The sequence below is a fragment of the Eupeodes corollae genome, chromosome 1, assembly GCF_945859685.1.
Source record: "Eupeodes corollae chromosome 1, idEupCoro1.1, whole genome shotgun sequence".
Taxonomy (NCBI): Eukaryota; Metazoa; Arthropoda; class Insecta; order Diptera; family Syrphidae; genus Eupeodes; species Eupeodes corollae.
The window spans coordinates 138838705-138864166 of NC_079147.1; the positions used below are offsets into that span (position 1 = coordinate 138838705).

Consider the following 25462-nt stretch of genomic DNA (forward strand, 5'->3'; position numbering starts at 1 on the left):
GTGAAATTAAAATTATAAAAACATTTTTTTGAGTTTTTTTTATTGATATCTTCTATTTTGCTCTGTTTCGAATCTCTAAATCAGTAATAAAATCTTCATAGTATTGAATATTTGTATAACTGACAAATTGATAATTACTACAAGTTAATCCCAATGGTACACCTGTGCTAACGATACCCCATAGAAAATATCGATTTCTATTCGAAATTTCTTTCTGCACTGCAAAACCTCCGCCACTGTCACCTTGACAGGCGTTTTTTTCGAACTTATTTAGAATACAAAATTTATCGTCAGTTATTGCATCAGCATATTGACTTTCCACTTCATTTTTGCAAGCTTCATTGCTGCTAGCTGTAACACTAACTGTCTTCAGCTCTGTACTATAGATTCCCTCCTCGGTTTTTCCCCAGCCGGCTACCTTGCCGTACGAACCGCTCTTAATAGCTTTGGCACCTTCCTTTTTCCATTCAATACAAATGGGCGAAACAAATTCGGAAAATATAAATGGATTGGTAACAACAATAACTGCAAGATCAGCTTTAAATTTTGAATCTTCACCAGCGTATCTTGAATTGAAAAACAAATTAATAAATTCTATTTTTTTACTGAAGCATTGTTTTAATATTTACTCTTCTGGAATGGCTATTTGGGAAATATTTCGAATCTGAGCTTTTATTTCATCCTCATAGTACTCCCGGAAATATTTCCCAGCTCCAATAGCGTACAATGAATTGGGGTAGGGTTTTTGGTTCGCATTATCCCAGAAGCAATGTGCAGCTGTAAAAAGAAGACACAAATTATTATTTTAGAATTTTTACTTAATTATTCTTAATTTCAAAAATTAATTTGAAGATTGGGAAGTCTTTTTAGTCTTTTTTTTCCAAAACTAATATTAAAGGATATTTTCTTATTTAAAAATTTAAATTTACTGGAATCCTAATCCATAAACTGGGTGTCTTATAGATTTATCGAGTTTTTGAGTATTTTGAAATTATTGGAATAGTAGTTAGGAGGTTTTTGACAATAAATTCTTTCTTTTTTTATTTCTTAGCAATTGTTGAACCTAACTCATAAAAATGTTTTATGTGTTACCGCGTTAACTAATCGTCACTTTGACTCACATTCGTGTCAAAACGTTTTGGGAAAATATTGACCGAATTTTTTAACATTTTGCTGGCTACCAAATTTCTAAATATTTATCAATCTAATAGCTACTCAAAAATTTGAATGCTTTCTTTGCTTTTTGCTAACTTATAAATTGCACGGGTATCCAAACATGTCTAAATATTGACAGTTCCTGCAAATAATCAAACGAAACAGATTTAAACGGACCTGTTAACTATAATTCCCAATTGTAGATTGGACAATTCCATCCACTGCTCTAGATGGAATTAGCAAATTACTAAGAGTTAATGTAGCTAATAGATAGTAACAGTAAAACTAATAAGATTAAAATTTTGCGCCAATACATTTAACTTCTTCAAAATAAAACTATAACGTTTATTTCAGTAGTTTTTAATCGCTATGTGATTGTTTGCAAAGATCATCGCCCAATGTCACATTTCAAAGATCTCTTTAAACGAAAACTTATTCTTTTTTTGATTATGGCATCTTTTTTGTAATTTCAATTTTAATCTGAATTTTCTTATGCAAATAACTTTTTTTACGACAATAAACACGTTTATTTTTGTTTATTATAGGACACAAGAAGTACATATGAATAACCATATAATTGTTAACACATTTCTAGAAATACAATGAAGCATGTAAAGCATTCTACATTCGTGAAGTGCGACTAAAAACGAATCTCTTTGCTTAACAATAAAAATGAGTTCAAAGATACACTGATGAACGTTCCAAGAAATTTGGCTATTAGGGGTTATTAACACCCTTAATACGTTTCCGTTTAAACAAAGCGGGAGCGTTGGGAAAATAAGGAAGGGTTAAGAGGAGATACCGGTGGTCTTATAATTCTGAATACTTAAATGTTACGAATAAACAGATTTAGGTTAAGCTTTCCACATTCTCCATGTGCGGAAAAAAAGAATCTCTATACTTACAGTAAGTCAACAAATTAAGCTTCATAGTAAACTGAGGAGCATTCCTACTAGTGCGAGTAGTAGTAATTTGAATGAGGGGTGTAAAAATTGTCTAATTTTACAGACCATGATTGTTTATAAAAATATCGATAAAAGGTTATAGTTCTATCGCCTATCATTTTCAAAGATTTTTTTTTTAAGCTGTTACATAATGACTGTTTTCATTTTAAAAAAAAATGTGACGTGAGTGCAAATATTTGGATGCTGTGGAACTTGTTTTCCATCTGGTGCTCGGATGGTACTCTTGTAATTCCAAGAGTCAAAAAAGAGTTTTGTGCCATAAAATCATATACGCTGTCAAATACAGGAGGACTCATGACAAACTGTGCGGCAAGTAAATTCGCTTTATTAACTTGGCAGACTATTGAAGGGAAAGATGGGATGTTAGTGCCACTTTTGTCTCAAAATTTCTATATTTAAGAACAAGTCCAAATTTAAAATCTTGGTTATAAACATTGACATCACAATTACTTAATGTTTATGTAGAATTGTCGAATTTGCAGTTTGCACACCCTGATCAAGAGACATTGGGCTGGTTCAGAAGACATATGGCAAGTTTCTGATTTCTGGCAGCTGCCAAAAAGTGGGGCAATTTTATTACAACGTTTACTGGGAAGTTAGTCAAGACAAGTCTTCCATACTATCACGACTAGTCTACTCATGTTGAAACGTCAAGTGATCATATTTTTTTTCATTCAACTGAAAGCTTAACTTTATAACTTTGTGATTTGGTTGTCTAATGCACATTTTTATTTATTAGTGGACTAGTTGTAGTTTGTTTTTGTTAATAATCAACTTTATGTAAAAGATACTGAAATTAAGTAATTAACTTAATTCATGACTTCTGTACAATTAATCTTACAGGATCAATGGATGGAGTGGGCCAGTCTATGGTTAACAGGTCCGTTTAAGTTTGTTCGCTGTGTTTATTTTCACGAACTGTCACTATTTAGACAGGTTAGGGTTCCCGTTTTTTTTCATTAAAGTGAATTAAGAAGAAAGGTTTTAAATTTTGGAATAGCTAGTAAATTGCTAAATATTTAGAAAATTGCTAATTGTAATGAAAAGTTCTGTATCCACATACATTTATAACCTTCTTACCTGAAATGATAACTTTGGCGCTAATAATGGTTCCTCCGCAATGATGTTTGTATTTCCTTTTTTGGTTAATATAAACACCAACATGCCAGGGCACAGCTGTTATATTAGTTTTATCAGCATTTGTAAGAAATGGTACACTAGGGATCAATTCATCTCCACAAATCGGTATACAACGTGATGGTGTATAGTCCCATTGTCCTTTCTCAGAGCATAGCAATGTTTGTATTGGATTATGATCTGGTATTCTGTATTTAGTTGGACAAGTGACTATAGCTACTGTTCCAGGACTTATTCGTTCGTCACATGAAACTGTAACACCGTTTAGAATACATTTAACATTAAACGTTACTCCATGAAGTTCTTCGTGAGGGCAATATCCTGGAAATATGTATTTTAATATTTTTTGTATTGAAGACTCGACAACATAATCAACGAGTATTTTACGTATGCATGGTGGATGAATATTGGAAAACCAAGTTCCATTTGAACAAAAATTGAGTTCCACTTTTCCTTCCCGGAAAAATCCATGCTCACATCCATATTTAATGAAGTTAAAGTTCGAAATTTTGTCCCCAGCCCTTAATGGATTATTAGGATTAGATTCCAATGTTATTCGAGAGTTCTTTATGTCAGGAACTGTGCATGTCATTTCATCAAACCTTGTAGTGGTTTCCAATGGAAATCTGGATTCGAAATCAAAATAAAATATCAATAAATGCAATGCTTTATTTTTGACGTTTACAAACGTTGATGCTAGTGGCAATGGGGTTGTAGCAGGAAGTATTGGTGTTTTGCGTTTGATTCCCGAACAAAGCATTGAAGCTTCATCTGATCCGTCTGCACAATCGATTTGGGCATCACATTTTCTATCAGTGCTTATACAAGCACCATATCCGCAGTGAAAAAACATATCATCACATAAGTTAGACGCACAAATTTCAACAGTTTCATCCGACCGATCTAAGCAGTTTATATGTCCATCACAAACATCCTCTTGGGCTATACATTCACCTGAATTGCACATGAATTCATCTTTCCTAAAGCAATAAACAATTTTTTTTTCTTTAAATATAAATCGATTATTAAACTTAATTTTACGGCGCGGTGTGGTAAATTTAAACTTTACTCTCAAAATGACGTCTAATGCAACGTGAAGTTTGAAAAGTTGGTCTAACGAAAAATTTAGATACCACTCAAAATAGCGCAAAATTTTAAAACAGGGTTTAACAATTTACTAATAAATTAACATTTTGCTAAATATTTAGCAATTTAGTAATCATTTAAAACTTTACGCCAATATTTTCAAAATCAGGAATTCGAAACTGAATGGAATATTTATAAAGGAAACTATTTTGAAAGTTGTAAAGGCGTCAGAATTATATAAAATTTGATGTCTCAGATCAGTGCCATTTTTCATAAATAAAATGATACTATTTTAAACATCCAAGAGGAAGTTGCTGTAATTTCTCCGATTTGTCGAATTGAAAATTTTAACATTTCTTGACGGTGCAAGGTCATTAGAATGTTATAAAGCGTTTTTTTTAGAAAGGTGTCTGTGTGCCTTCCATATCTCAAGAACATTCAGAGATATCGAATTAAAATAAATTTGTTTTACTGATAATTACATCAAAAGATGCAGAAACAACTTTAAACAAATTCTAAAGCAGCAATTTTAAAAAAAGTTAAAAAGTTTTGTTGACCCCAAATTGTGACGTGTTATCGAATTGATATAAATTCAAACAAAATTCAACTAATATTTTTTTTTAAATACAGAAAAAAATATATGTATGTCACCTTGACATATATTTTAGTCTCCAAAATAATTATAAGCACCAAAGTGTAACATTTTTGACATCTGAGGCCTGATTGCTTGTTTTGTACCTTCCTTTTGGTATTCTAAGCGTTTAGTAGAAAGTCTCATAAAATCTCGTCCGCGTCATAAGTTAGCACCGTGACTCGTAATAACCTCCATTTTAGAGATCCAATGATATTAACACCTTTACTTAAATTGTCAAACAATACATTTTTTGAAGTAATATTTTCATACGCCTAACCAAACCATTAAAAAAAAAAACAGTATGATTAAATACATGCTCAAAATTGAATTCCTAATTACCTATTATTTCTATTGCAACCAATTTTTTCTACAAATCGTGGAAAGCATCTATTTTTCGAATTATTAAACATAATTTTAAGTAGTTCCTTTGCGACCAACAAGGAACCCCTGATTTGATGAGGAATGTCGGCAGGCAAATGCAGCCAAACAACAGGCACGCAAAGCGGCGCTGCATAAAAAGACGAGAGCTGCTCATGAGCTCTATGAGAAGAGGCGAGAGGAACACCGACTTCTCAGAAGGAAAAAGATAGAGCATGAGAAGCGTGCGGTCGAAGATGCTGAGAGTTTTAAAAGCAGGAATGAAGTTCGAAAGTTTTATGAACGGGTGAAACGAAATTCACAGGTACATTAATCTATTAATCTAAAACCGAAGGTTGCAAAGACGAAAGTTGAAACATTATAGTGGAACCGCAGTCAATTGCTGAGGATATGGAAGGACCACTTCTGCAGACTGTATAACGGCGACGACAGGGTGATCCATTAAACATAGACGACGGAAGCCAACAATCCCGTCCTATCGACTTAGACGAAGTAAAGATTGCCATATCTAAGCTGAAGTCTAAAAAAGCCGCTGGAGCGGATGGCTCGAATGCCGAGCTCTTTAAAATAGCTGGAGATAAGTTGTTTAGGAGCATGCACCAATTTATCTGTAAGATATGTTCGGAAGAAAGCATGCCCGATGAATGGAACCTCAGTATTGTTTTCCAGATCCTGAAAAAAGGAGACCCTCTAAACTGCACTAACTATAGAGGAATCAGTCAACTTAACATCGCCTATAAAACCGTCTCTGCCGTAATGTGTGAACGTCTAAGGCCCATCGTCGACAACTTGATAGGTGTGGTTTTAGACCAGGAAAGTCTACAGTCGATCAAATATTCACATTGCGGCAGATCCTGGAAAAAACCCAAGAACACCAAATCGACACCCACCATCTTTTCATAGATTTCAAGGCCGCATCCCTGGCATCCCTACCAAACTCGTCCGTTTGTGCAGGATGACCATGGAGAATTCACGCTGCTCCATAAAGTTTGGAAACAACTTAACAGAATCTTTCGATGTCAAAAAAGGTTTTACACAAGGTGATGCGCTGTCATGCGATTTTTTTTAACATGAATAAAAGGATAGTGCAGAGCCTACACGTCAACACTAGAGGCACTATCTTTCAAAAGTCTGTCCAATTACTAGCATATGACATACTAGCTGATGACATTGACATAATCGGAAGGACTCAGTGTGAAGTCAATGGAGCTTTTGTGAGTATTGAGGCAGAGGTGGCAAAAATAGGTTTAACGGTTAATGAGGTCAAAACAAAGTACATGCTGTCGTCAAGAAAGGACATACAACACCGACGTCTTGGTCAAAACGTCACCATCGACAGACGTAACTTTGATGTAGGAAGGAAGGACTTCGTCTACCTAGACTTCGCTGTAAACGCAGAAAATAACACCAGCGCTGAGATCAAACGGAGAATAAGTCTTGCTAACCGCTGTTTCTTTGGACTAAGAAAACAATTGAGTGGCAAAGTCCTCTCTCGAGGGACCAAAGTGTTGCTATATAAGACCCTTATCATCTCCGTCCTGCTATACGGTGCAGAAGCATGGACTATGACAAAAGCGGATGAAAGCACCTTTTGTCGTTTCGAGAGAAAAGTTCTTCGTGTGATCTACGGTCCCGTTTGCATCGAAGGGGAGTGAAGGAGAAGATGGAACGACGAGCTGTACGGGCTGTACAGCGATGTAGACTTAGCTAGAATGGTAAAAGTCCAACGACTAAGCTGGCTGGGTCACGTAGAGCGCATGGAAACGAATGCCCTGGCCCGAAAATTCTTTGAATCCACACCCACAAGACATCGCAGTAGTTGAAGACCGCGGATCAGGTGGCGCGCACAAGTGGAAGGTGACCTCACCCAACTTGGAGCGCGAAACTGGAGACATCTATCTAGGGACCAAGCTAGATGGAGAAGTTTGTTGGTTGAGACCCTATTTCACACAGGACTGTAGCGCCACCTTAAGTAAGTAAGTTCCTTTGGAGCTAGTGATATTTCCTCTGTTGTCGTCTGCAAAAATATATTTTAAAGTACTCAGCCCAATTATTAGGATTTTAAATTTTGCACAATTATTGTATTTGATGAAAGACATACAGGTGTTAATATCATTCTATCCATAAAAAGGGAGATATTCTCGAAAAAATGAATTTTGAAACTTTTAGCGATCCATAACTACGACGCGGACACGATATTTTATGAGACTTTTTACGAAATTTCGTAACACCAAAAGGAAGATATAAACCAGCTTACTATTTTTTATTCCGTTGACTGGTAATGTTAAAAATAATATTTTGATTTAAAAAATTTGAATTCAATGCAAAATATTGTTCTTAACACAAAATCATTTACTTATTTCAAAAAATGACACACAAATTGTTAATAATTGTTTTCCACTAAAAATCTCAGGAATTAGAAAATATCCTACAAAATTAATAAAAAACGGATAAGAAATGGTTTTCGACTCGAGAAAAAAAATTAACTTTGAACTTTTTTTTATCTTGCACAAAATGGTTAATTCATTTTTGTTGTAACTTTTGAAAATATAGATAGAGGGACGCATATTTGAAGTTATTAGTGTGGGTCGCATCCCAGCCTAATCTAATATAAAAGAATGAAGTTGATAACCTTTTGAGATACCTCAAAAATTGTATAATATTGTAAAGTAAAGTAAATTTATTTTATTTTGAAAAAAAAACAAAACTTTTGAAGGGAGTGGTGCTTCTTGAATCACATGATTAAAACTCCTCATCACAAAAATACGTTAAATTTATTTATTGGACAAAATCATTAAACCCAAAATAAGCTTTATTACTGAATAAGGTGAATTTAAATATAAGTCAAAATAAAGTAAATTGATTTAAGACGGAATCGTCTAAAGTGATATTTGACAAATTACAATAAAAATGAACTAATTTGATACATGTAAGGTTATAGTCAAATTGATACAAATTGTACGTAGTGCCATAAATTCTGTGACAAAACTTCAATACCTTGTTGGTCAAAACATTCATTTGATAAAAATTGGTTATCTTTTTTCTTTAAATATTTACATTTGTAAGCAAAGAATAAATATAAGTTTGGTTTCAGTTTCGCTAATGTTACCATGGAGTTAGCCGCTAAAAAAATAGAATCGCAATAATTGCTAGCCCAAAAAATAGTTGTCCTCATGTTGCTCACATTTGCACGCTTTTAAAAGCAGTTAGGGAATGAATACCGCTTAAACCACTTCGAATGAGAAATATAATGTCCACAGAATTGGTTATATTCACCAGATCCATTTTAATTCTGATTAGAGAGCATCATATGTTAATACAAACAGCTATCGTGGAAAGAGTCAAAATACTGTGAAGAAATGAACATGAAATTATTCTTTTTTCTAATGAAACGATTTTTAACGTTGAAAAATAAAAAAACAATTTATGCGACATCATCATATCAAATTGAAACTATCATTCTAAGGATCAAAATTAACCATCACCACCCTTCTGTAGAAGTAATAGAAGGTTTCTTAAATTCTTTAACAAATACCCTTTTCAATAGAGATACGAGTATATGAATTCTTTTACAATATTTTCGTGCAAAAAAAACAAAGCCAAAACAATACAAAAGTGTCTTAGGGTCAATAAAGTAGGTTTTAAAGAAGCTTAAGTGTATTTTTTGTGGCCAGAGCTTGAGTGCGGGGCTTGTAGTCTTCTTACAGGAATTTGTATACTCTTAAGATAACGGAAGCAGTTTATCAAAGAAAACAGAGCGTGCCAGTGCCAATATAGTTCGATGGCTACAACGTTTGAGGGCTTTTATTTAAACTGAATTCAGCCGTTTCCAGAAAAACAATTTTTAAATTGAACTTATATTATGACCAAATAAATGGAACAATGATGATTAGAAAATATTATATAATTCCTATCATATGGTGTTTTATGCTTGTAATAAAACTTATGGCACGACTATGTAAATAGAGCTACCCGACGCTTGCACAATCTTCTGGAACATTTTATCAGCTAACTTTTTTCCTTAAAACAAAAACATTCTTGTGAACAACAAAACTTACGACATTAAAAAAAAACACTTTAAAATTTTACTGTTGTTCAATAGAATTGAATTAAGTTGAATCATCTTACATTGATGGCGAGGTCGACGAAAGTCTATTTGACTATCTAAAAAATCATTTATTACCTTAGCCGGTTCCACCCCTGTTTAAAGTGAATATGACATATGTACATTGTACATATGTACATGAATTTTATTTCGAAATATGAGAAGAATTAAAAGGATCATTAAAAAATACTGAAATATTCTCTTTTTATTTTTGTTTTCCCTACTAAAAAAGCTATCTATCCAAACCTCAAAACCTCAAAAAAAATTACCGACATAAACGTCATCCTCTCATACTCGTTAAAACAGTTCTGTCACATTTTTGTTGTGACCGCTACTCAGTTGCCACTTGTGACTATCAACATACACAGGTCTACTTGATTTTTTTTAAAAATCTTTTAAGTCTTAAAATTGGATTTGGATTAAAAATCGATACTAGATTCATCAATTTAAAATCTTAAAGTCAACTGTCAAAATTATGATTAAAAAAGATCATTTGTGTTTCAAGCCTTTTGAAATGTGTTCTTCTAGATTACTAATCAGCTATTATTAGTCATGTGTTTAAAATTATGCTTATATTATTAATATAAATTTTAAACGTAGTAATGGTCATCATAACAAACGGAAAACTACGATGGATGTTAAACAACAAAACCTTAAGTGCTCAAAGATTCTGAATAAACTGTTTTATAGACTGAAAAATCAAGACAACTCTGACTTGAACAATAATTCAAAATTAGTAAACATTTTATAAACTTATTTTTTCTTACAATAAGTACGCATAAATTATTACAAACGTTACTTACAAGCAAATGCTGTTCTCTTTCATAAAATTAGAATTACACAAAATTGGAATTTCATCCGAATTATCCGCACATTCTTTTGTACCATTACATCGAGCAGTGTTTGGAACACAAGCTCCATAAGCGCAGCGAAATGAAAGCGGTGGACAATTTATTTGTTGGACACAAGTGTCAGCTGTCTCATCAGATTTATCAAAACAATCTATTTTACCATCACAAACTTTTTCATATGGTAAACAATCGCTGCCGTCTATATTGTTGCAATTAATAAATGGCTCCTCGCAGCAGTTACCTGATGGTGAGTAACAGAATATCTCTTAAATTTTGACACTTTATAAACAAGAACTAACTTTTCTGGCAAATTGTAAAGCTAGTTCTATAAACAAAAACAAGTTCCGAGTAAACTCACTCAATGTGATAATAATTATTATTATTGTTATCAACAATATGCTTTTGCTAATATTAATATTTTTTCGTATTTGTAGCGATATCATGATCCAAACAGAATGTAATCATTGAGATCGGTGAACGACTAGATTAATACTAAAGCAATTATTAACTACATACTAGTCTTTAGATTCTATCTCAAGACTCTAGAGAGCTAAGGTAATAAGTATACAAACAACACAAAACCTGTTACCAGTGAAGATTGTTTTACGATGCAGAAGCTTCATTCAGCAGCTTAAGAGAATTGTGTGGGGTTTAAATTCTTTCTCTTCCTAATAAGATCAAAGTTTATAAATCGAGATAAAAATGAGACACTGGGATGCTGAATGAATGATGTTATTTCTTATCATTTAACTAAAGCTTACAAAACTGACACTGAAGAGCTCATGCAATCAACCATTTGTGTTAAATGATCTGATGAGGAAAATATAGGATTTCTTATTGTTTAATAAAGTTGAAAATATTAAATAATGCCACCTCTTATTAATAAAATGAACTTAAAATCAAGATTCATTCAAAATTATGCAGTTAATGGACTCTTTAGCCTTGACAGTGAATGTATGACAATATTGACAGATTAGCCAGAGGCGGTACAATGCAAGCCGATCCTAGAGGGCGCCTCTTAAAAACTGTTCCACCAACAAAAGAAGACTCTATTTTGGGTTCAATAGAAATATTGCAATCAGAAATTACCTTTTACTTTGTTGTTTAAAAGACCATACCTTGGATATGGCTTTGTATGTTATTACTCAGTTCTAAATACCTAACATGTGTTTAGCTTTAAAGTCATATTTAAATTACGGAAAAATTAAGCAAAGTTATTAGTGACAAAAAGAAGAAAATTTCTCAAACCCATATAATTAGTAAACACCATAATGCCAATTCCTTAACAATCTAATCTCTTCTAATCTCTAAAAGCTAAATCATAATCGCTTTAGATTTTAGAGTTTGAGAAAAAACTTCGATGTATTATTAGAATTTATATTTATAATTTTTAGATTAAATTTGATTTTGGAATTTATTTCCGCCAACACCGAATTTAATGTATAATAATGATACATTTTTAGAAAATTAATCTCGGAAAAGATCTCACCGATGATGTCAAAAAAGGTTTTAGAAAAGGCGATACCCTCTCATGTGACTACCTCGACGTCGATCTGAAACTAATTGTGCAAAATTCAACCGTCAAACTAGAGGCACAATCTTCCAAAAGACCGTCCTATAACTCGGATACTCCGATGACATTGCCATAATTGGAAGATCAAGCGTAATGTTGTGGCGCATTTTTGAGAATTGCGACGGAAGCATAGAAGATGGGTTTTGTGGTCTATGATGAAGAACATGCTGTCTTCAAACAAATACATTGAACACGACATTTGGACAAAACGTCACTATGGACATCTAAAACTTATAAGTATTTAAGGACTTTGTCTACCTGTAGGCTTTAATTCCAATAACGACAATAGCGCTGAAAGCAAACGGGGAATATCTCACAATATTTTATAATGATCGACCGCCCCAAAAATTGATCATTTGACTGTCTCAGAAATGAATTTCCCCGTTGACTCAAAAATGAGTGTTAACGTGAGGGTCAATTTGCTGATAAATACGTTGGCAATATTATTTGTTGCCGATTGCACGAAGTGACACCTTTGAGACATGTGGTGATGTCATTTTTACGTCAGAGAGTCAACGCGTTGACAGTCTAATCAATCAGTAGAAAGATTGCAGTTCAACTATGAAAAGTCAAATATTACCATTCACTTTGTTGTTTAAAAGCCATATCCTGGCTAGATTGACCCTAGAAGATCTGATTAAAATATCTACATATATACCTTCTTTGTTTTTTCGTTTTGTAGTCGTCAGTTTTTCGTCGCTAATAATTAGAAATCAACAATTTTTCCATTTGTTTTTTAAAACTCTACTAGAAACTTAGTTAACGTTATTAATGCTTTCAGCATTATTAAAAGTTACGCACATCTTCAGAAAATGTTCATCGTTTTTTGTTATATTTTCGGTCAGGTGATAAAGAATCCCAGTTCTAGTTGTTTTAATTCAAGAGTTTCCACTTGATTATCCTTAAAAATGTCCGTCTGATATTTTGTTTTGCACTCAATAATTATGTTTAAGCTGTTTTTAGTGCTGTTATTCCAAACGTTGGATAAATTTAGTAGCATTTAAATTTTCATTATTCAATCGTTCGTTCTCAAGCTATTTAAGTCCAACAAAAATCTATTGCAGATAAGAAAGCTGTATATTATTTCATTGGGTGTTTCAAATTACGAGTAACTGTCTTAAATTTTTTCTATTTTGGTTAAACAGAATTGTCGATTAAATTTTAACAAAAAAGAGCGAAGAAACAAATTTTAATGTCACTTTTTTAACTTCAAGTTTTGTTTTCGAATTATAGTTTTCTTCCAAATTCAAATCAATACTGTTGTGTTTTGTATTCTGTGAAATAAAATTAAAGTTTAAAGCATTAAAAATATTACCCACTGAGTTTTTTTTAAAAACCTTTTTGCACATCATTTTGCATTATTACACATCATTATTAAAATTGAAGTCGATACCAATAATCGTTCTTGTGAACAATATAAGCGCAAGGACTTATGAATGTACAAACATCGAGATAGGTAAACATTTGCAAATTTAACATTCAAATTGGAAAATTACGTCCATTAATTAAAAAAAATGCATCACATCTGTTAAAAAGTCGGTATTTTATTTTATCACTTAATCAAATATAGCCTAAACAAACTTACTTAATACCTAAAATATAAACCATTTACAGTATTTCTACTTTAGAATAGTCCATTTGGTTTTATTTCGGTCGATTTGAGTTCATTCGTGACATAATAAGCGACTCAAAATATTGAATATTCGTGTAGCTTACAAATACGAATTCTGAACACTTATTACCTTGTGGTAGACCTCCACTTACAACACCCCACAAATAATTTATATATTCTCCATTCACGAGAGTTTTCACTATAAAACCTCCTCCACTGTCCCCTTGGCATACAACTGATCCCGAAGTATTGATAACACAAAATTTATCATTGGTCACAGCGCTGGCCAATTGTGTACCAACTTTATCTAAGCAATCGGCATAGCTAGTCGACGGGACATCAATGGTTCTTAGAACTTTACTAAAATCTCCGCTGTTATCAATTCCCCAGCCTGGAATTTGTCCATAGATATTACTTTTTATTGCTTTAGCTCCAGCTTGTTGCCAATCTATGCAAGCTGGTGCAATGAACGGACTAAATGTAAGAAAATTCGTCAAAACAATTACAGCAATGTCACCCTTGTAGTTCTCGATATCGCCATGGAAACTGAAAGACGACAAATCAATTAAAATAAGTCAAAAAATCGGATGGAATAAAATAACTTACTCTGGGGGAATTGCAATTTCGGATATGTTTTTGAATTCAGCATTGCGTTCATTGGCATAATAATCACGTAAATACTTTCCAGCTCCAACAGTGAAATATGATTTGTCAAAAGCCTTTTGATTTGCAAAATCCCAGAAGCAATGTGCAGCTAGAAGTTAGAAAATAATACAAACATTTGGATGAATTTTACAGTTTATGTAAAGAATGCGTTTATATTTAATCCAGCTAAGTACCAGATTTACAGAGTTCGTTTCCATTTTTTATACTATATTCACTATAACGGTTAAACAAGTTAAATTACTTAAAATTAAAATAATTAAATAAATAAGACATGCTATTCAAAATAAATCATTGTTCAAAATTACTAGGACAGTTTGGAAAACGTATATAAACAGTTAAATTCCTCAGATTTTTTTGCAGAATATTTAAGTTGATACCAGACATAAGTGCAAAGAGTCCATGTTTCTTTTTATTAACTTAAAAATAAACACAAAACATAAATAAGAACGTCTGCTCTCAAGACTCGGCACATCAATAAGATTAAGTCTGTAGTAACTAGCTCATCCTAACCTCCTCAACGCAGTTCTCAGGAATCTTTTTAGCACCAGTTCTAGTCTGGATTTATGACTGGTATAATTTGCTGCTCAGCACTGATAAGCGTATTGAGGAATTGCTGGAACAAATGTTTTAATCCAACCAAGAATTGAATTATCCTTATTAGTTATTAAATTAATGTTTGAAAATTTTAATTTTCCATCTAATAACATATCAAGGGCAAACATTTCATTGACACAAAATAATGATGCTCCTTCAAACATATAATTTAAAGAAATTAAATTAGTAAGGCTCATAGTTTTACATTTATCAAAGTTTAGAAGCTAACAATCAGTTTAGAAACAAACCAATTAAAAAACGAGTTAACGAGCTTTAACAGTTTTAACAATTATTGTAAGATCGTCGGCATGAATGATGCACCTAAAATGTTCCAACACAAACGGTAAATCGTTTAAATAAAATAAAGAGAATAGAGCCTAAGTGATTACTTTGTGAAATTCCAAGGATAATTTTGAACTTGTTTGATTCGCAACCATTGAAAAGTACAAAGTATGATCTATTCAATAAATAAGATTGAAGTCAAATTACGAAAAGTTAACTAAAACACAACTTATCTAATTTTGCAAATGAAAACTTGATGTGAGAGTTCTTTAAACGCCTTACTAAAGTCAGTAAAATTACAGATCAAATCCTTTTTGCTTTTAAATTAGTCAAAATATAGTGATTCATTAGCTATAGACTATAGAGTTTAGGAATAACAGATAATGTAGCAGGTTTCGTAATTTTTTAATTTATGTAAGGAGATTATAAAGGAACTTTTCCAATTAGTTGGAAACACACAAGTAGAAATTTTTTCTAGTTAACAGGCACGCAAGGGGTTATTAATACCTTTAACATGCTTACGTTTAAACACAGTGCGAGTGTTAGGAAAATAGGGAAGGATTTAAGGGGAGATACCGACAAACATTGGTCTTAAAATTTAGAATATTAAAACGGGAGGGTACTGACGTCAGCGAAACAGTTTAATTGATTAGAAGCGGCTTATAAGAGATCAATTATGAATACAAGGAAGAGATTCGGAGGCAAACATGGCTTCGCCTGTAGGACATCACCTTTTATTTTATGAGTTTCAGAGTTGAAATCATCCAATACAAACTGGATTTAACGGTTAGAAAGGTAGTTTCTAATCCAACAAAGAAGAAATTCATCAATACCAAAGAATGGACTAAAGAAACTACAGATAAGTAAAAAGTTTTTCAAAATAGTAGACGGTATACCAGGTCCTGATGATATTAGATTAGATATTATCTTTGCAATGTTGTCAGCATTAATATTGAAGTTTATATCAGTCAAAGTAGTCAAAGTTAGTGAAAGATTTTAAAATGTGAAAATAACTTGTATTTTCCATTTGTAAGGCTTTTGATTTCACTACTGTACCTATACCATTATGGAAAAAAAGATCTAGATTTTTCAATTTCAAGAGAAACAGGTAAAACAAAAAAATCAAACATATTACAATTAAGTAAAAAGACCAGAGTTAACATTTAAACAATCATTCAAACGAAACCTATTAAAAAAATTGTCTACAATTATAATTAAATATTGCATTAGCGAAGCCTAAGTATTCAACTAAGCATCCTGTGGGCTGCCGGGAGGAATAAATAATGTAACAATATATAATCCCACCTATAACAGGATTTGATTTAAAGTACACGTCTTAAAACATTAAAAAAAAACTGTTAAAAAGTTTAAAATCATTGATACCAGAACGTAACATAGTTTCTGTGAGTAAAATTCTTTCATATAAACAGGTAGATATAGAATAAAAGAGCTTGTTGGTCTTAGTCCGAAGTCTTCTAACATTTTAATAAAGAATTTCTACTACTGACGACAGTAAGAAAAAAATATGTATATTGGAGCGATGTCAATTTACGACCACGAATGCTCGATACATTCACAAAGAATCATTCCGTATCATCGAACTTTATTGTCTTTCGCAATAAGGGAAAAATACTTCTAAGATGAAAAACTTTGTTAACAGTCTTTCTTTGGCTACAGTTTTTGTTTGAGGTGTGGTTCCTGCAACATGAATCTATTCTCAAATGGCAAAAACAAGTAAAAGAAAAATGGGCACTATTTTGGGTTAAAAGGCTTAAAAGTTGTTCTTAATATCGGATCACAACAGCATACTCGAAAATAGCTCGTAGCCCTAGTTTTCTCTATCTTTTATTCAGTAAGTTTTACAGTCATTTTTATATCCTTAAATAGAAAAAAAAGTTTTATATATGTAGTTTCTTACCTGTTACTAAGACCTTTGCACTAACTATAGTAGCTCCACAAACGTGCTTAAATCTATTTCCAGCAAAATTTTGATAAATTCCTGCATGCCATGGCACATAAGTTATATTAGTATCAATTCCATTTACAGAAAATGCTGTCGATATCAAAAGTTCTTTGCCACACACAGGCTCGCAACGGAATGGTTCATAATCCCATTGACCATCCTCTTGGCAAACCAATGTATCAGGAGGATTTCGTGCAGGTTTACGGTATTTATGTTGACATGATAGTCTTGCAGAAGTACCAGGTCTAATACGTTCATCACATTTAACAGAAATACCATCTTTCTCACACGAAGCCCTGAATGTAACACCCTTGAGCTTATGATAAGGACAGTATTCTAAAAAGAAGGAAAAGGAAAATACCGATGAAATGCGAAATCCGCTGTATACAAATTCATTAAAACTTACTGACACAGCTTGCATCTAATACTGAATACCATTTTGAGTCGAAACATAAATTATACTGAGGTCCCTCACGGTAGTAACCGGCCACACATTCATAAACCATTGATGTACCATCAGGTATTTCTTCTCCAGGTCTCATGATCTTTGTTGGCTCCATTTCGTATTTAAGTATAGAATTAGGAATATTTGGAGCTTTACAGCCTTGAATCGGTGGTCTTGTAGGTGGTGGCGATACTGGTGGCCTATAGAAAACAAATTAAATTAATTACATATAATTATTGAGTTACTTATAAAAATATTTGATTATACCTTTTTGTTGGTCTTGTAGGCCCAGCAATAGTAGGTGGTGTTTTTGTGGGTGATGTGGGATAAGTTTTCTCACCACACAACTTACGAGTTTCATCAGATCCATCTCTGCAGTCGGGAATGCCATTGCATATTTTAAATTTTGAAATACATGCACCGTATCCGCATCGAAATGCAAACGTTGGACAATTAAACGATGCACATGCTCCAACTGTTTCATCGGATTGATCCCTACAATCAGAATGACCATCGCAAGCATTGTCGAGATCGATGCAGTCTCCAGAGGTGCATTGAAATTGATCGTCTCTGTCAAGGAAAGCAAAAGTCAGTTATTATACTTGGTTCGTTTTAAGAATTACAATTTTACATAAAGATATATTATTATGAATGTATTATAATTTGTATGAAAAGAGTGTGTTTTTTAAACGTGTGGTGTTTAAGAAGTAATAAAGCGCCTATAATTTAATGTCATGGACAGGAATCTACTTGTGTTATAAAGATAAGGGGTTTTCTGTTTTAAAAAATATTTCGGGTAAGAGGCTGCTGCAGTGACTGGCCGAATAAATTAGAGAAGTGAGGCCAAATTTACGAACAATTTTTCCCACTACGTCAGCAACTACGAGCCCAATGTTCTCTTTCAAGGCGTGAACAATCTTCGGCTTATCGGCAAAATGAAGCGACTTCACAAAACAACATAAGAAATAGTTCAGCCAGATTGAAAAACCACACTTCTAACAAAAATACGTTATTGAACTAACGCACACTATAAGCTCCAATATTTGAATATTCTGACACTTACATATGTAAGTACGAACATATGTATCTAATAGTGTCAAAGCTTTCCAAACAAAATTTAATTTCACAGCTGTTAGTTTAGAGATTGATTCAAATTTTGTAAAATAAACAACAAGTTTGATGGTAAACTTTACTGAAGCTATAACTTTATTTTCATTTTTGTTCCATTTTTGCGATTCATATTGAAAGTATTTTGAATATAAAGCTATAGTTCCTTATTCTTAATTGTGTGACATATAATTTAATTCCTTAGTGAGATAATTGGTGTCAAAAATCTTGTTAAATTACTTTTTACCTAAACTACTGTAAATTAGAAAAACATTTTATCTGAGCCTAAGACTTTAAGGTTTTATGATTTCTGTCAAAGGTATTTGAAAACATCATTCAACAAATAAATAGATTTCTTAGAAACCAACATTGGGAAGAGTACAATAACTCAGGCGACAAAGTTTAATGATGGATTTGTATAGAACAGTTAATAACAAGCATTTTTTATTATGGAAGGGCGGTCTATCTCACCCCGTTGATACGGTAGGGGCCATTAAAAAAAAATGTATGCACGTTAAAAGTAACAAAAAATAATTTAAAAAAAATTGGTAATGCAACTAAGTTTTATACATTTTTTTAAAGCCAACACTTTTGCCTACTAGCTGGTTTTTAAATCAATTGAAAACTATGTATAGTTTTAAAAAAAATTGTTTTAACTATTTGTTACGAAGGATATTTGGAAAGCTGCCAACCTTAAAAATATAACGTTTTTAATACTTCTGGACTTTTTAAAAGCCTTTGACATGGATGACAATTCTTTACTTTGTGAAAAACTTTTACATTTGTATAACTTTTCTCCAAGAGCAGTCCGACTGATTAACTTAACCCACACATTGTAATAGTTGAGTTCAATTAAATTCTATCCAATTTCTTATTAAATGCTTGTGGAGTTCCTCAGGAATCTATTCTTGGTACTTTGTTTTTTTTTTTTAATCTATTTCAATGAGCTTCCTACTATAGTCAAACACTGTTGAATCCTGAATCCAGAGTTCAGCTATAAATTAGTTTTCCGTTGGAGCTTATGGAACACACTTCACCCTTATATCAAAGGGTAAAGTAGACCTGTCTAATTTCTTCCGTTTTTAATTAGTTTCCTATTGAGTTCTTAGAAACTGCAAAGAACCTAGTTGTTATTTTCAACCGAGACCTATGTGTAACTTACAGTTTTATGTTAACTCTATGCGTTTGTGAAACTCATTGCCGCGACTGATAAAAGAAAAGATAGAAACTTAAACTTAATTTTTGTAATGTGCAAATAACTTAAAAATGTCAATTAATGAATCTCTATTCTTAAGATACGATCGGAGAGATAAGGTATCCCGAACGTAACAACGTTTGTACATTCCTTAATTATTAATTACTCTTCCTTTATTTTCAATGGAGATTGCTTCGGAGACTTGTTACATATCAACGACAGAGACAAAGACTAACAGATCTAGTTTCCTCAGAGAAAAATTAATTTCGAAATGATAAATAAATCATATGACTTTTATTTAAAGTAAATACAAATTTTGACAAATATATGTATACGAAATACGGTGGTGTTCTCTCAGAAATTCGAAATATCTTAGTTTTCGACTAGAACTCTGAATCGTTCGCCTTCTATAGAATCATGAGAAGTTTTCGTTTTTACTTTGAAAGCAAGATCTGTTAGTCTTTTCGTATTTAATTTAAAACTAGTAAGTCTTCGTCCTTTCGATATGTATGTAAGTTAATCATTTGGTACAATTGAACAGTACAAATGCATGATATTTTCATCAACAAAACATGACTTATTTAAAAGTCAATTCGATAAGAAATGATGATTAACGGTCAATGCCAATGCCAACAAAGTGGAATAACCGAAGTTCAAAGCCATAACTGACATTCTGGTATAGCCTATTTTATTGAAATGTGTGACCAAGTTATTGAAATTCTTATTCAATTGTTTCCATTTTTTGGAAATTTGTAAGCTCAGTCTAGTCAAGTTTAGAGTAACAAACTATTCATGTAAACATAGAGACAGACGTTTAAAATCAAACTTTTCTTAGTCTAAGATTCAGTTTTTTCTCAACATCTAGTGAAGCTTACTTTCTATAGATATTTTAGAAAAGTAAACATTGAATAAATTAAGACTAAAATATAATCACAAAAAACCTATAACCTGTAAATTAAAGTGGAAAAACAACCTTAACAATATACAAATCATCAAATTGTGTGACAACAACAAATAAAAATGACATTTTTGTGACTCCCCATTAAAACGGAACACACACAATAAAACAGAGTTTATAAAACTTACTGACAAAGAGTATTTCTCGAATTTAAATTATCTGGACACAAGGAACTTGTTTCGTCTGAGTTATCCGCACACTCCTTGATTCCATTACACTCAGCTGATTTAGCTACACAAGCTCCGTAGGCACATCGAAAAGCAAATGATGGACAAGTTTGTTGAATACACACATCTGCGGTCTCATCCGACCCATCCGAACAGTCTGTATTTCCATCACAAAGTTCATCCGAAGCAATGCATTGGCCAGAATCACAAGACCATTCTATATCAGTACAGCATGATCCTAGATGATAATGAAATTCGATTTAATTAGGTATTTTGAAATGTTTCTGGTTCGTCATAGTCTGCGTCATAAATAAGGGAAATTCCAATTCCAATACCAACCGCAAAAAAAAACTTTTTTACGACTTGAGACACTTCAATATGAACCAATTTATAGATAATGCGTGTGCTTTTACTTACCTATAGAAACTAATTCAACTATAATTAATATTATTACTAGTCTTAATTTATAAAATGTGTTTATTGACATTTTAACTTAGGTTATCCATTCTTAGAATTGAAAAAAGGGAATTTTACACCATCAATATAACGAAAAATCTGATCAAATTAAATTTATTTTATTCCCAAAGCATTGACAAACCAAAAAAACCAAACTATTAACGAAGCCGAGCTGAATAATACACCGCTTGAGATCGACTCCGTCTCTGACTCTGACTGATCAATATAAAATAATCTTGTTTTGAATTCCATTAGCAAGTGTGTCTTAGACCAAGATACGTATAGCGTTAACGTACGTGCTCTCTTCATCGGCTAATCTTACATTCACAATGCAAACGAGAAGTGCTGAATTAAATGCTTATCTTTGAATCGGTCATGTTGATCTGAAATCGAAAGAGAAGGTAAAAATTGAGCTGAATTTAAAATCAATGTCGTAAGTCTTATGAGATATTCGTAAAACTTATTTAAGAGAAAACAATTGTTAGAAGAAAATATAGTTATCAAAAATTGTTGTTTTTACCTTGAAACAAGATGAGTTTTACTGGAATACATATTTTGTAAAATGCAATAAACAGGGACGGAGTTAATTTGGACAAAACCAATTAATTCTTACGAAATACAATGTTCCATTTTATTTTGATGGTTGAAAATTGAAATCTAATTACATTTTCATAAAACAAGCTTAATTTATGTTATGGTTTCAAGTTGTCCTTACCTGTCAAACAAAGTGTCATAATATATGAATGAATGGCCTAAAAAATAAAAAAAAAGTCATGATTTTTGCTCACTATGTGGTGATCTTGGTTGTCGTAGTAGACCGACTACGCATTAAACAGAAGTATTGAGAAGGCGTTAAGAGTGGAACGTTAAATATGTCTAAAGGTCCTACATCATAGAAATGCATGTGCAGTCGAAAATGTTGCATCTGCAATTGAAAGTCCTTTTCTACGGATTTTTCTGCGTTCGCAAAAATTGAAACGGACGTTCACCTCCCTTTGGTCTGATGATTTATTTTTATTTGGACGATTTGTTCACATAAATAATCCCCAAACTTCAAACAATGTTTGGCACCGTGCAAAAAAGTGGTTAAAAAAAACACCTTGAAAGAATGGATTAGATACCCTAGTCCCAAAGCAAAAATCCCCGAATATAAAACCTTAAAAAAAACAAAATAAATGGTTTATAGGAGGCATGACTTCTTTCAGTTGCTACAATTCCTAAAATGTTGCTACTTCAATTAATCTTCGAATCGAAGTCATTGAATCTTAAACCGTTTAATTTTTGAAGTCTTGTCTGCGGAAACTTTTCTGTTTGTATCTAATTTTTCGATTAAGGTTAAGGATATGCTTTTAATGTCATCTGCTGTCATTTATTAAGTGAAATCGTCCCTTCTTCTTATAATATCTCTTTTGGTCGAACCGTAGGAATGAGTGGCCAGATACTTAGACACTTAGAAGGTCGAATTATTGCCCATGTAAGTGCAATTGGTGCTCATCTTTTTGTTCAGGTTTTGATCACCGCATTGCTTTCAAATAATGTATAATGCAAGACCCTTTTTCCTGATAAAGGCCACGTGAAGTTGATCCCTCATTCTAGGTATATGTTTGCAATAGGGACATAATTGCCAAGACAATAGGTCCAATAGCTGACTTTTGTAGTAAGTGGAAATTACTGCATATCCATCCATGTTAAGCTTTAAATCTAACTGCATTCCACTTTTACCTGATTCAGCAATTACTATTTGCTTTATCTGTGTCTTCGACTTTTCCTTTAAAAATCAAATTTTATTTTTTGCAGATGTCACAAATTTGAACTCGCAAATGCAAGTTAAAGTTTTGTGAAAAAATTTTTTTAAAAAAAGTTTTGTTAACAACAGCATAAGTAATTATTTTTCTTATTCATGGTAGGTATATTTAATAAACAAACGAAACAAATAATTAAGCATAGTGATATCTTATATAATATTAATTTTAAAAATTCGAGTTTTCAATTTTTGACCCTAAGTGTTTTCTCCCTTGACCAATTGACCAACACTTTTCACATATTCTTTTTTATGCATCCAGATAATTGGTTTTGAACCAGGAGCAATATTTTGAAAAGTCACATTCGTCCGAACTTTTGCTCAACTCCGAAAAGTAAGCTGGTATCTCAGCTGCTGAGACGAATGCTAAACTTTTCAGCAATATGACGTACGAACTAAATTTTTAATTTTGTTCATACTTGGTTTGAAGTGTTTCTTTTTGTTACACCCACCAGATAATTTGCACGAAATGGAACAAAGACCCTTGCAAGGTGGCAGAAGGAAAAAATGGTTTTACAGCGATGTTTATAGTTTTTTCAAAGTCTGAAAATATTCTTATATAGTTAAGGTCTATATTTCTTTATTTGGTAATATTTATTAATTCTTGGAAGAATTCTGTATAAATATCCAAGGATTTGTTGTTCATAATGCAAAAAACCAGACGCACAACCTGTCCATTGAAGAGGCCATGAATGCGTAACAGCTGTGGCATAATTGGTGACACGAAATGAAACCTTCCATCCATAAGCCAACATTGGAATTCTCTGAAAGCTTTGAGAGGGATCTTAGTTCCCAAAATTATATTTTTATCACAATCAAATATTTTTCGCTTAAGAAAAAAAGTTCGCCTTCCAAGTTTCTAAGCTCTTCGGAAATATTAATAGATTTCAAATCGTCTGTTTCATTACTTTTCGCATCATGAAGACGGATCTGTTTAAGGTTTCTTTTTTGAATACTCTTAGACTGCAAGTATACACGGCGCTCTGGTTAACATTCAATCATCCTTGCAACGATGTTGAACTTTCCATTTTTTGTAAGTTAGGGTTGGCTTTAGAAATGGCGGTTTGTGAGCTGAGGAATCGTGCATGTGGACTACCGGAAGGACAAATTCTTTACGTTTTGCCCAACACCATATAAAATCAATTTTTCTATTTTTAGAATGCAGATGGTAATCATAACCATCAATAAATAATTTTTCCTTGCCTTTGTTTGATTTTAAGACACTTATAAACATAGTATATCTATTTTTACAATGATCTTAAATTGGTTGATTATGAAGCAAAATACACAGAAGAACTGAAAGAAAGACCCAATCATTGCTCAATAATTTAATTGAAAACCAATAATAAACTCGAAAACACATATCACATTAATACCAAATCAACGAAAGAGTTTAAAAACGAAGATTGCTCATATTTTAAGATTGTTAGAAACATAACTGATGTTATTCGGTTATATGCTGTAGTTAGTCTTTTGTATTTCAATGTACTGTTAGTTTTTAAATAGAAAAAAAAAGTAGATCTTGAAAAGCGAAGTAGTTAAGTAGATTCTATATCAACCATTCTCATCGATAAAAGCAGGGTGTATATCACTTAAAGTTAATAAAATGATTTTATTATCGCGATGACATTTTTAAGACACGTATCTGGTTTTTCAATTTAAAAATGAAGATTTTGAATTTAAATTACGAAAGTGCCCTTTCACTTGTCATCGAACTGTCACTGTCAGTTTATTTAGTAAACTCAACATTTGCATTATGGTACATTACAAAAGTTTTGCTACCGAAAGTCTGGCCACAACTTTAACAGAAATGTCTGCAATTTTCGGTAGTAATTCTAGCCCTTATAGAAGACAGACAATAACAAGTTTACCTCGGATATAATGATATTCAGCTTCATGAGATTTCTGTGTTTGCTTCGACTATTTTCAGAGAGCAAAAGAAACAATTTAGTTTTATTGCACAGTTCTTGAAATTAGAATGGATTGACTTCTGTTTGTCATCGCGTACAAGATCTTGCGAGTGTGGCATCAGGCCTGGAAAATCTACCATCGAACAAATTTTTAATCTACGCCAAATCCTGGAAAAGACCCAAGAACATAAGATCAAACACACCATCTTTCCATCGATTTTAAAGCAGCATATGACAGTGTAGACAGGAACGAACTATATCGTGCCATATTGAGTTTTGGTATCCCTACCAAACTGATATGACTTATCAGAATGAAGCTGGAAAATGCTCGTTGCTGCGTCAAAATTTGAAGAGACTCGACCGAAACAGTCCCAACAACCAAAGGACAATGCGATGCGCTGTCATGTAGTTGCTTCAATATA

At 32.5% G+C, this 25462-nt stretch overlaps 2 protein-coding genes across 2 annotated transcripts; both read right to left on the bottom strand.

Moving 5' to 3' along the window:
• LOC129939169 (modular serine protease-like) lies at window positions 1-10828 on the bottom strand. Its single transcript, XM_056047074.1, has 7 exons — window positions 10670-10828; window positions 10264-10552; window positions 3947-4237; window positions 3645-3883; window positions 3201-3578; window positions 630-777; window positions 1-566 (listed from the first exon to the last, which is right to left on the bottom strand). The coding sequence occupies exons 1-7, from the start codon at window positions 10752-10754 to the stop codon at window positions 53-55; spliced, it is 1944 nt and encodes a 647-aa protein (XP_055903049.1). The 5' UTR covers window positions 10755-10828; the 3' UTR covers window positions 1-52.
• Window positions 10829-13408: 2580 nt separating this feature from the next.
• LOC129939170 (modular serine protease-like) lies at window positions 13409-21555 on the bottom strand. The gene is made up of 7 exons (XM_056047075.1): window positions 21291-21555; window positions 20835-21111; window positions 17714-18016; window positions 17408-17646; window positions 16957-17337; window positions 14103-14250; window positions 13409-14042 (listed from the first exon to the last, which is right to left on the bottom strand). The coding sequence occupies exons 1-7, from the start codon at window positions 21358-21360 to the stop codon at window positions 13529-13531; spliced, it is 1932 nt and encodes a 643-aa protein (XP_055903050.1). The 5' UTR covers window positions 21361-21555; the 3' UTR covers window positions 13409-13528.
• Window positions 21556-25462: the final 3907 nt, after the last annotated feature.

Coding starts and splice junctions, on each gene's coding strand:
- LOC129939169 (XM_056047074.1), bottom strand. CDS start 10,754: ATGATATCGCTACAAATACGAAAAAATATTAATATTAGCAAAAGCATA. Junction 4,238..10,263: donor AAAGAGAACAGCATTTGCTT/GTAAGTAACGTT, acceptor TTATTGCTTTAG/GAAAGATGAATTCATGTGCA. Junction 778..3,200: donor CGCCAAAGTTATCATTTCAG/GTAAGAAGGTTA, acceptor TTCTTTTTACAG/CTGCACATTGCTTCTGGGAT.
- LOC129939170 (XM_056047075.1), bottom strand. CDS start 21,360: ATGTCAATAAACACATTTTATAAATTAAGACTAGTAATAATATTAATT. Junction 17,338..17,407: donor ATTAGATGCAAGCTGTGTCA/GTAAGTTTTAAT, acceptor CCTTCTTTTTAG/AATACTGTCCTTATCATAAG. Junction 14,043..14,102: donor GAAATTGCAATTCCCCCAGA/GTAAGTTATTTT, acceptor GTCGTCTTTCAG/TTTCCATGGCGATATCGAGA.